The sequence below is a fragment of the Lynx rufus genome, unplaced genomic scaffold (genome assembly GCF_022079265.1).
Source record: "Lynx rufus isolate CCGP_SWC_20201006 ecotype Redwood Valley unplaced genomic scaffold, mLynRuf1.p SCAF_10, whole genome shotgun sequence".
NCBI classification, from domain to species: Eukaryota; Metazoa; Chordata; class Mammalia; order Carnivora; family Felidae; genus Lynx; species Lynx rufus.
Window position 1 is genome coordinate 82491031 of NW_025814824.1, and position 12141 is coordinate 82503171.

The 12141-nt window shown below is 37.8% G+C and overlaps 2 protein-coding genes across 3 annotated transcripts in view; one reads left to right on the plus strand and one right to left on the minus strand.

The window, feature by feature from the left end:
* The window catches only part of STRBP (spermatid perinuclear RNA binding protein), a 153123-nt gene that overhangs the window by 113049 nt on the left and 27933 nt on the right, over nt 1–12141 (minus strand). The window lies entirely within an intron of this gene.
* The window catches only part of LOC124524714 (translation initiation factor IF-2-like), a 32285-nt gene continuing 28609 nt past the window's right edge, over nt 8466–12141 (plus strand). The window contains exon 1 of the mRNA XM_047097106.1: nt 8466–8542. Coding sequence (XP_046953062.1) covers nt 8466–8542 — 77 coding nt within the window. The remainder of the gene's footprint in view (nt 8543–12141) is intronic.

Consider the following 12141-nt stretch of genomic DNA (forward strand, 5'->3'; position numbering starts at 1 on the left):
CCTATACCGAGTTCTAAAGCAATTACAAAATCCTCTTTGCACAACTCTCCCTCTGTCACAGAATGTAGGGAATAAGTGATCTTCCTGTAACCCACTGGTTCTCATTTCTGTGCATTAGAAGTACAGGGAGCTTTTTTAGCTAGATATTATGCCCTCACACCCCCAGAGACCAATTTAATTGGCCTGGGGTGGGATCTAGGTTACTGGTAATTTTTTAAACTCTCCAGATTTTACTATATAGCCAGGCTTGAGAACTACAAACCTAATCTAATCTAACCTAACCCCTTCTTAAGTATTGGCAGCCCATACTTTTATACTTCAGATTTCATATCCAACTGTCCTAGACACCCCAAATGCAAATGTGCAATCCTAAAGTCAGCATCTTTTTCCCCAAATGTATTTCTCCTGTTGTTTCTTTTTTCTTCAACATTTTAGATTGTGAAATATAACTTAAATGCAGAAAAATGCATCAAAACATACAAGCACAATTTAATAGTCCTAAAAAAAGTGCCCTGGTAATTAATTAGCTGCCAGATCAAGAATTATACCACTAACAGCACCTCAGTTTCCTATCTCATATCTTGGATGGTATCCCAATTCATCTAGTCACTCAGGTCAATAGATCAGGGGGCCTCATCTTAAGAATTCTCCTTCTCCCTTTACATCCAATAAATCCCAAGTAGTAAAGACTTTACTGCCTAAATATCTCCCCTCTTCTTTTTCACCGCTACTTTCTTAGTCTAGGCTCTCAATGAACCTGCCTCCAGTTCATCCAGTGAAATGATCTCTTAAGGAAACAAACCTGATTGTCACTCACTCTTTCTGGCTTCCCATATCTTAGCAAGTTAAGGTTTCTCCATGATCTGGGCCTGATCTCCCTCTCTAGACACTAACAAACCTGCCCTACTTCAACAATTATACTACAAATGTATAACATGCTTCAATTACCAAAACACATTATGCTATTTGCTATCTTTCTACTGCTGCTCTTCTGTAGGACATATCCTTCCTTCCCATTGCTGTACTTGATTATCTTTCAAAACTCAACTCAGCCACCAATTTCTCCAGGAAGCTGTCACTGACCCCCACTCCATCCCTAAATAGTGATTCATTTGCCCTCTATGCTATTTTTGTACCCTGTTCTTGTCTATAGAATTATTTATCACACTTGTAGTTAGAAGCATTTTTCAGTGTCAGCCTCCTCACTTACAATAGCTTCATACTTGCTCTGAGAAGTGTCTCTTCTCTTCCCTGTACTGCACTCCATCTACAAAGGTAGGATTCCAACAGGAGATAAGTACTTCAAAACCCTGCCAGCGACCAATGCTGAAGCAGGACTGAGACAATGAAGATTCTACCTCCCAGGAATTTGGAACTGAAATTAAAATAGAAAATTAGTGTCTCTGTGTGGCTGAGAATTGTTAGTTTTAAAAGAAAGGCTGTGGGGGCAGCCATATTCTACCATATGTACTAAAAAGAGGAGAAAGCATATCTTCAAAGAGAAAAGAATGAACAGATGGGCAAAGTGAAATACAGGTAAGACAAGACAGTCACATGGGTAAGTCAGGTCTCGGTTTCAGTCCGTCCAAAACCTCCTCTGAATTCCTGCTCTTGGCTTCTAAAAGCAAGATCTGCATCTTTAAATACTGCCAGTTTCTATAATTTGCGACTAAAAGGTTTATGTACAATACTGAATTTACTTTCTTACACATCTTTCCCCTATTTATCCTACAAGCACCATGAAGGCACAGACCATGTCGTCATCTATTTCCCAGGCTAGCAGAGACCTTAGAAAATGTCAGGTACTCAATTAATGACTGGCCTCCATGGCACACTTAACAACTGTAGATTTTGGGGCGCCTGGGTGGCTCAGTCGGTTAAGCAGCCGACTTCAGCTCAGGTCACGATCTCACGGTCCATGAGTTCAAGCCCCGCGTCGGGCTCTGGGCTGATGGCTCAGAGCCTGGAGCCTGCTTCCGATTCTGTGTCTCCCTCTCTCTCTGCCCCTCCCCCATTCATGCTCTGTCTCTCTCTGTCTCAAAAATAAAACGTTAAAAAAAAATTAAAAAAAAAAAGAACTGTAGATTTTTACACATGTAAATTTTAACTTAAAAAAAGTGTAAACTACTGAACTCTAGCTAATTACATGCATATCCAAGGGTTTAGGGGTAAACTGTAAGGATGTTTGCAACTCATTTTGAAACACATCAAAAATAAGATAGACTTGGGACACCTGGCTGGCTCAGTTGGTATAGCATATGACTTTTGATCTCGGGGTTGTGGGTTCAAGCCCCATGTCAGGTGTCTACATCTCTTAAAAACAAAATATTTTTTTAAAAAATAAGATGGTCTGATAGATGGGACAGTGGGATAAATAGATATGGATATGTGATAAAGCAAATAAAAGAAAATGTTAGGTATTGAGGTTGAGTTAATTGTAGAATATGTGTTCACTGTATAATGCTTTCCATTTTTCATGTTTAAACTTTTTTAATAAAATGCTTACAGAAAAATGTAACAGCAATACATTTGCACTGACTTATATGGAAAAGGTCCATTCACATACTCATATTAACTGATTGTATTGTCCTGTGCCTAAAAATGGAAATTCAAAAACTTTTAATACGTACAATAGATACCTAGGAGATTTCCTTTCACTGATGAGGTTTTCCAAGTGTATTGTCTGTCTTTCCAGTTCACATGCTTATTTTATAGTAGTGAGAGCAGTGAGGCACAATTACCACGTATAACCAACCTGGTTTTGTGGTGCAATGGACAGCACAGTGGCCTTCTAAAATATGTAACAAAATATTTCTAATTTTATGCCTCCTTTAAAACTAATTTTAGAAAACATATTAAAGTTAGGATAAATGGGGCGCCTGGGTGGCTCAGTCAGTTAAGCGTCCAATTCTTGATTTCAGCTCAGGTCATGATCTCACAGTTTGTGGGATCAAGCCCCACAACGAGCTCTGCACTGATGGTGCAAAGCCTGCTTGGGATTCTTGCTCCCCCTCTCTCTCTGCCCCTTCCCATTCTCTTTCCCTCTCTCTCTCTCTCTCAAAATAAATAAACATTAAAAAAAATAATAATAAGGTTAGGGTAAGTTAAATCATGTTTTCTATTATCAAGACCATTCATCAAGACAAAAGAGAAAGAACTGGCAGCTTTATATTGTTAATTTTCTCTTGATAAGACAGAAAAACACCTTAGGAGAATTAGGAGATAATTAGAAACACAGAATGCTTGGGAATGCAAGCTGGTGGAGCCACTCTGGAAAACAGTATAGAGGTTCCTCAAAAAACTAAAAATAGAACTACCCTACGACCCAGCAATTGCACTACTGTGTATTTATCCAAGGAATACAGGTGTGCTGTTTCAAAGGGACACATGCACCCCCATGTTTATAGCAGCACTATCGTCAATAGCCAAAGGATGGAAAGAGCCCAAATGTCAATTGATGGATGAAATGGATAAAGAAGATGTGGTATACATATACAATGGAGTATGACTTGGCAATCAAAAAGAATGAAATCTTGCCATTTGCAACTATGGGGATAGAACTGAAGGGTATTATGCGAAGTGAAATTAGTCAGAGAAAGACAAAAATCATATGACTTCTTCACTCATATGAGGACTTTAAGAGACAAAACAGATGAACATAAGGGAAGGGAAACAAAAATAATATAAAAACAGGGACGGGGATAAAACAGAAGAGACTCATAAATATGGAGAACAAACTGAGGGCTACTGGAGGGGTTGTGGGAGGGGGGATGGGCTAAATGGGTAAGGGGCACTAAGGAATCTACTCCTGAAATCATTGTTGCACTATATGCTAACTAATTGGGATGTAAATTTTAAAAAAGAAAAAATATCATTGTTTCACTTATACTAATTTGGATGTAAATTTTTAAAAATAAAAAATAAAATTTAAAAAAATAATAAATAAAAATAAAAAATAAAAATAAAAAAAAGAAATGGTGGTATATATATACATATATATATATATATACACATATATACTGATATACTGATATACATATACTGATATTCGTTTGTGTATATATACATATATACATATATATATATATTGTGTATATATACACAAACGAATATCAGTCAGCCACAAAAATAAAAAAGAAATCCTGCCATTTGTGATAACATGGATGGACCTTGAGGGCCTTATGCTAAATGAAATAAGTCAGACAAAAAAAGAAAACTAGCATGTGATCTCACTGGTATGTGGAATCTAAAGAAATAACAAAGCCAAACAAAAAATGAGCTCACAGATATAGAGCACAGACCAGTAGTGGGGATGGGGAGTGGGCAAAACAGGTGAAGGGGTCAAAAGTTATAAACTTTCAGTTATAAAATGAATAAATCATAGGGATATAAGGTATAGTATGGTGACTATACCTAACAATACTGTATTGCATATTTGAAAGTAGCTAGGAGACCAGATCTTAAATGGTCTCATCACAAGAAAAAAAACTATAATTATGTACGATGATGGATGTTAACTAGACTTCCTGTATTGATCATTTTATAGTATGTACAAATATCAAATCATTATGTTGTATACCTGAAACTGAAATAACGTTATGTCAATTATACCCTGCTTTAAAAAAAAAAAATAAAAGAATCAAACTGAAAAAAAAAAAAAAAAAAGAAACACAGAATGCTAAAACTGGCCAAATACAATGACAAATACAGTAACAATACAAGATCCTTACTTTTCAAAGAGAAAAACTAACACCTAAAGAGGTGAAGTACCTTGCCCAAAGTCACCAACTTTCCAGCAAGGCTCAGACTCCATCAAACCCTGGACTCATGTCTAAAAGTCCAGTGTTCTTTCCATCCTCCTTTGTAGTTTTAGACTCCTTCCTTTCTTTAAAGAGCAATATTGCATGTAATGCCTCATCTCGGCTCAAATATTCTGTATTTGTCCAACTCATCTAATTTTTTTGGACTAGGCATTCAGGTTATAAACATAAATGAATATAAGAATCACATTATAGGGGCGCTTGGGTGGCTCAGTTGGTTGGGCGGCCGACTTCGGCTTGGGTCATGATCTCGCGGTCCGTGAGTTCGAGCCCCACGTCGGGCTCTGTGCTGACAGCTTAGAGCCTGGAGCCTGTTTCAGATTCTGTGTCTCCCTCTCTCTGACCCTCCCCTGTTCATGCTCTGTCTCTCCCTGTCTCAAAAATAAAACGTTAAAAAAAATTAAAAAAAAAAAAAAAAGAATCACATTATATCCAGGATTCAAATGACATACTTTATAATTCACTTTGTCTGACTTCATTAAAATGGCCTGAACAGTCCTGTCCCGTTTTAGGCAAATAAAGAGGCCCTAAAAGAATTTTAGCAGTACACGTGTTTGCATTCCTGGTCTGTGGTAGAAGGCCAAAAGTCTACAAGTTATTTCCCAAAAAGCGCATAACCCAAAGCTATAAAAGCTGGAGGATAAACTTTTTTTTAATTCAGTCTATTTTTTGGACTTTTTATTCAGAGTGTATATGTTGAAATAAAGGATTATAGAAGATCTGGGTAAGTGTATTTTTATTACAAAAGCATTCAAAGAATTCTAGTCTTATTGTATGAGGACCTCAATTAGGCTTCAGTGAATTTATGATTATAACCCACTATATTTCTACTGAGATCTTACCACACAACTGAAAATCTAAGAAAAGACTGGATCATTTAAGGTGAAACCTCAGCAAAATACAATGTCATCCCAGAGAGCTATAGGTCACCAACCAAATGCAAACAGAATGGTATTTCTTTGTCTGATCTTTGTACCATTCGTGGCAAAATTAAAGCCATAAGGAATGTCAAAAAGGCTAGTCTATGATATGGAAAATAAATTTAGATCATGCTACTTCCATCTATTAAAATTCATCTGTACTAAAGTCACCTCTACTGAGATAACTTAGGAATAGAGCGCTTAACAAGACAGAGTTCCAAGAAAAATAATAAAAAATAAGTCAACCAGAATGAGCTTGCTGCCTTTGTTATATTAAAATGGGAATGTAGGCGCCTGGGTGGCTCAGTCGGTTGAGCGTCTGACTTTGGCTCAGGTCACGATCTCGCGGTCCGTGAGTTCGAGCCCCGCGTCGGGCTCTGTGCTGATAGCTCAGAGCCTGGAGCCTGTTTCAGATTCTGTGTCTCCCTCTCTCTGACCCTCCCCCGTTCATGCTCTGTCTCTCTCTGTCTCAAAAATAAATAAACATTAAAAAAAAAATTTTTTTTTAAAATAAATAAAATGGGAATGTATAGCTGTCTCTTACTTTCTGATTAATAAGCCATCCATACAAATACTTAACATTCTGCCACAGTCTATAGCTTCCAATCCCTAAATCAGATTATCACAAACTCTGCCACTGTAAATGTACTTCACCAAGACTTCAACATTGATGAAATACTCAAAATACTAAAGAATGGCCTCTAACCTCCTAGGGTCAACAAGGAGAAAGGCCATCATATTTCCCAATCCCTCTGCAGCTACACAACACAATGAAACTAAGCCCTCAGCAATGGAAGTAAGCCAACATTGTATTCGCACTTTTTACCTCACCTGCTCAAGAGAAAATCTCTTGCCCTATACTTCCAAGCAGAACCTTGGAAGCCACGTATTGAAGACAGCAGAATCCCCACCGGCCCTAATGCCTGAAAGCCCTAAATGCCTATACAAAGGAGAACTACATGCTGACGTGGACACTTGCTCTGGACTATTCTACACTGTGTTTGAGGTTTTAGGCAATGTATTTCAGGGCTTTAAAGCAACAGCTAGGGTTACTTAACTAATACAATGGCCAAACCCCTCACACAAGGCAACGGGTACAACTATTAAAATCTCTACCAGGAACTTAACAAGCTTACAATGAATGCCCTCCCACAAAGTAACACATAAAAGTTAAAATTAAATTCCCAATATGACAGTTTCCCAGGAAGACATTATCTGAGAAGACTGTAAAGCACAGTGGATAAGAGAATAGGCCCTGATCCCTGCTCTACTACTTAAGTAAGTGTGTAACCTTGGGATAGAAAACTAACGTCTGTCTCACATCTAAAGTGAAAAAAAAAAGCAATACTCATCTCACTGAGTTGTTGTGATATTTAAATGAAACATATTCTATACGCAATTTTAAATCTATAAGCTTGGCAGAGTGCATGACACAAGTGTACTCAGCAAATGTTAACTTTTATTACTAAAATTATAAAATTCATCAGGCTACTGTACAATTTCACTGAGTTGGTCACGTATCAATAAAAAAGGCTACTAGAATGCTATCAAAAATTCCCTATAGTCCAGTTGGTGATACACAGTATTCAAGTAGATATGCAACTAAACCTAGATTCCCTTAAAGGCAAATTAAAAGCATCTAACTTCCAGTAGCCAAAAAAAGCTGCATAAAAGAAGCATGACCTAGGGTCTGGCTATTTACAAATCATTACAGTGACCAAGAGAGAACAGTGCATTGTATTACCACAACCCAATTTCAACACAGGCTGTACAGGGACTCTGATGGCACTATTTTCCAAAACAAAAAGAGTCATCCCAGCACCCCACATATGTATGTGAATTTATAAATAGTTGAGATGCAAATAATCTAAAGATGTGAAGAGAGATTACCCAAGGAAATTTCAGAAATCTGCCCCACCTTTCTCACAATAAATCTTACAGCATAGAGAAGGCTTTGTGATTTAGACACATAAAAAGAAACCCCCTAACAGACATTAGTCCTAGGTATATCATAAAAGCAACTCCATATTTAAAAAAAAAAAAGACATTACCAAAATAAATTCTATCCTATAATGCCATCTGGAGAGCAGGCACAAGTTCAATAAATTGTACAGAGAGAAAGGTAAATTTCATTATAACATTACATAAGTTCCAGAATGAGAATTTTTTAAGTGTTACTAATGATTTCCTCAGCAGTGGCAATAACATTTATGCTTTGCTACCCCTAAAAATAAACTACACGTAAAATAAAATAAATAAAACAAAATAAAAGCCCTCTTAGTATACAGAATGTCTATCCCACCCTCCCTGACTGTCCACATTTTACCTTTTTTTTTCTAGGCCACATTTAGTCTCATTGCCACAATGAGGCCCAAGGAAGACTGTCCTCTTTATTTGTATGTGTACCACAAATTTAGGCACTGGGGCGGAGACTTTTGGTCTGCCTTACATTAACATGAGTATCACTTACCACCCAGAGCAAAAACTCTAGAATGGCAGAGATCATCATCTCCTTCTGCTCTGCAATTCTGACAGCCACAGCAGAGAAATAATAATGGTTTTATCACCTACAATTTACTGAATGCTTCATGTTGAGCTAGGCACTACACATAAATAATTTTTAATGGAAAGTTATGAAATATTTGATAATACAAATTACTAGATGAAACATTTGAATTTATGAAGCATATAAATAAAGTGAGTACCTGAAAACCAACCATCCAACATGAGAATGAGTACATTGCCATTACAGGTGAAGCAACTCATAGTCTTATCTTCCCAGCAGCCCTATGAGGCAAGCAGGTATGCCACCAGGGGAATAGAGGTTCAAAGGGACTCAACCAAGTTCAAAGGCTATTATTAAGAGATATAGCTCACATTCAAACAGTCTTCTGACTAAAAAGCTGACTGCCTTTCCACCACACCTTATTCTATTACCTGGATTTGCTCGTCTCCTCTGCCTACTTAAGTCCTACTTATTCTTCAAGCCCCAATTCCTCTAAGAAATCCTCTGCAGCTACACTAGCTTAGACATTAGTATTCTTTTTTGCCTCATTTCATCAAAGTTCAATAAAAGCAAGGTCTACATTTTACACTTCTTTTGTATCCCCCAATTTTAGAACTATGCTAGACCCAGAGTAGTTACTCAATCACTTACTATGTATATGCTTTCCTGATGAAGCCATTCCATTCTTCCACATAAAAATTCTAAGTACTCCATAGACCAATTTCCCTGATGAACATGGATGCAAAAATCCTCAACAAGATATTAGCCAACCGGCTCCAACAATACATTAAAAAAATTATTCACCACGACCAAGTGGGATTTATACCTGGGATGCAGGGCTGGTTCAATATCCGCAAAACAATTAACAGGATTCATCACATCAATAAAAGAAAGGACAAGAACCATATGATCCTCTCAACAGATGCAGAGAAAGCATTTAACAAAATACAGCATCCTTTCTTGTTAAAAACCCTCAAGAAAGTAGGGATAGAAGGAACATACCTCGAGATCATAAAAGCCATATATGAACAACCCAATGTTAATATCATCTTCAATGGGGAAAAACTGACAGCTTTCCCCCTAAGGTCAGGAACAAGACAGGGACGTCCACTCTTGCCACTGTTATTCAACATAGTATTGGAAGTCTTAGCCTCTGCAATCAGACAACACAAAAAAATAAAAGGCATCCAAATCAGCCAGGAGGAGGTCAAACTTTCACTCTTCGCAGATGACATGATACTCTTTATGGAAAACCCAAAATACGCCACCAGAAAACTGCTAGAATTGATTCATGAATTCAGCAAAATTGCAGGATATAAAATCAACGCACAGAAATCAGTTGCATTCTTATACACCAACAATGAAGCGACAGAAAGAGAAATCAAGGAATCAACCCCACTTACAGTTGCACAAAAAAACATAAAATACCTAGGAATAAATCTAACCAAAGAGGTGAAAAATCTATACACTGAAAACTATAGAAAGCTTATGAAAGAAGTTGAAGACAACACAAAAAAATGGAAAAAGATTCCATGCTCCTGGATAGGAAGAACGAATATTGTTAAAATGTCGATACTACCCAAAGCAATCTACATATTCAATGCAATCCCTATCAAAATAACACCAGCATTCTTCACAGAGTTAGAAGAAATAATCCTAAAATTTGTATGGAACCAGAACCGAATAGCCAAAGTAATCCTGAAAAAGAAAACCAAAGCAGGAGGCATCACAATCCCAGACTTCAAGCTATACTACAAAGCTGTAATCATCAAGACAGTATGGTACTGGCACAAGAACAGACACTCGGATCAGTGGAACAGAAAAGAGAACCCAGAAATGGACCCACAAACGTATGGCCAACTAATCTTTGACAAAGCAGGAAAGAATATCCAATGGAATAAAGACCGTCTCTTCAGCAAGCGGTGCTGGGAAAACTCGACAGAGATGCAGAAGAATGAACCTGGACTACTTTCTTACACCATACACAAAAATAAACTCAAAATGGATGAAAGACCTCAATGTAAGACAGGAAGCCATCAAAATCCTGGAGGAGAAAGCAGGCAAAAACCTCTTTGATCTTGGCCGCAGCAACTTCTTACTCAACACGTCTTCAGAGGCAAGGGAAACAAAAGCAAAAATGAACTATCGGGACCTCATCAAAATAAAAAACTTCTGCACAGCGAGGAAAACAATCAGCAAAACTAAAAGGCAACACACAGAAAGGGAGAAGATATTTGCAAATGACATATCAGATAAAGGGTTAGTATACAAAATCTATAGAGAACTTATCAAACTCAACACCCCCAAAATAAATAATCCAGTGAATAAATGGGCAAAAGTCATGAATAGACACTTCTCCAAAGATGGCCAACCGACACATGAAAAAATGCTCAACATTACTCATCATCAGGGAAATACAAATCAAAACCACACTGAGATACCACCTTACACCTGTCAGAATGGCTAACATGAACAACTCAGGCAACAACAGATGTTGGCGAGGATGTGGAGAAAGAGGATCTCTTTTGCATTATTGGTGGGAATGCAAGCTGGCGCAGCCACTCTGGAAAACAGTATGGAGGTTCCTCAAAAAACTAAAAACAGAACTACCCTATGACCCAGCAATTGCATTACTAGGCATTTCCCCACAGGATACAGGTGTGCTGTTTCAAAGGGACACATGCACCCCCATGTTTATAGCAGCACTATCAACAATAGCTAAAGTATGGAAAGGGCCCAAATACCATCGATGGACGAATGGATAAAGAAGATGTGATATATATACACAATGGAGTATTACTCAGCAATCAAAAAGAATGAAATCTTGCCACTTGCAACTACGGGGATGGAACTGGAGGGTATTAAGCAAAGTGAAATTAGTCAGAGAAAGACAAAAATCATATGACTTCTTCACTCATATGAGGACTTTAAGAGACAAAACAGATGAACATAAGGGAAGGGAAACAAAAATAATATAAAAACAGGGAGGGGGACAAAACAGAAGAGACTCATAAATATGGAGAACAAACTGTGGGTTACTGGAGGGGTTGTGGGAGGGAGGATGGGCTAAATGGGTAAGGGGCACTAAGGAATCTACTCCTGAAATCATTGTTGCACTATATGCTAACTAATTGGGATGTAAATTTTTAAAAAGAAAAAAATTCTAAGTACTATCTGCCCACCACACTGAAATCTAGGGATACTGCATTTTCTTTAATGTTATCAAGTTAATGGATTCAAGGGGGCAAACTAAAAAGAGCCCAGCACCAAGGCTAAACCTTCTTACTCTTTGCTGGCTCTGCCTCCACCTCTTCCAGACCTTGAAATGTTCCAGTGTTCAAAGGCCCTGTCCTGGGCCCCCTCATCTATCATCATACTTTCTTTTGGCCTATCCCAGTTTCGTGACTCTAAATATCGTCTATATACAGATCACCATACTATACCTGTAATTCTGGCCTCTACCAACTGCTGACTGACATCACTGAAAACAAAGTGATCAAAACAGGACTATGAAAATTTTCCCCCAAAACCAACTCCTCTCCCAAGTCTCACCAATCTCACTAAACACCATAACCTTCTACCCAAACTCTTAAAAAAAAAAAATAGTCCTGCTATACAGACTGTCAACATATCGTATCAACTTGTACCTCTAAAATACATCCTGAATCCTTTCCCAGCATCATCTTTCACCTGAACTGAAATAACCTCCTAACTGGTCCTCCTGCTTTTATTCTGGCCCCTAATACAATCTCTTCTCCATACAACCAAATCATCGTTTAAAACATCAAACCTTTCACTCCCTTATTCAAAATCTTCCAACATCTTATCATCATTCTCAGAATAAAAATCATACTCCTCAGGGCACTTGGGTGGCTCAGTCGGTTAAGTATCCGGA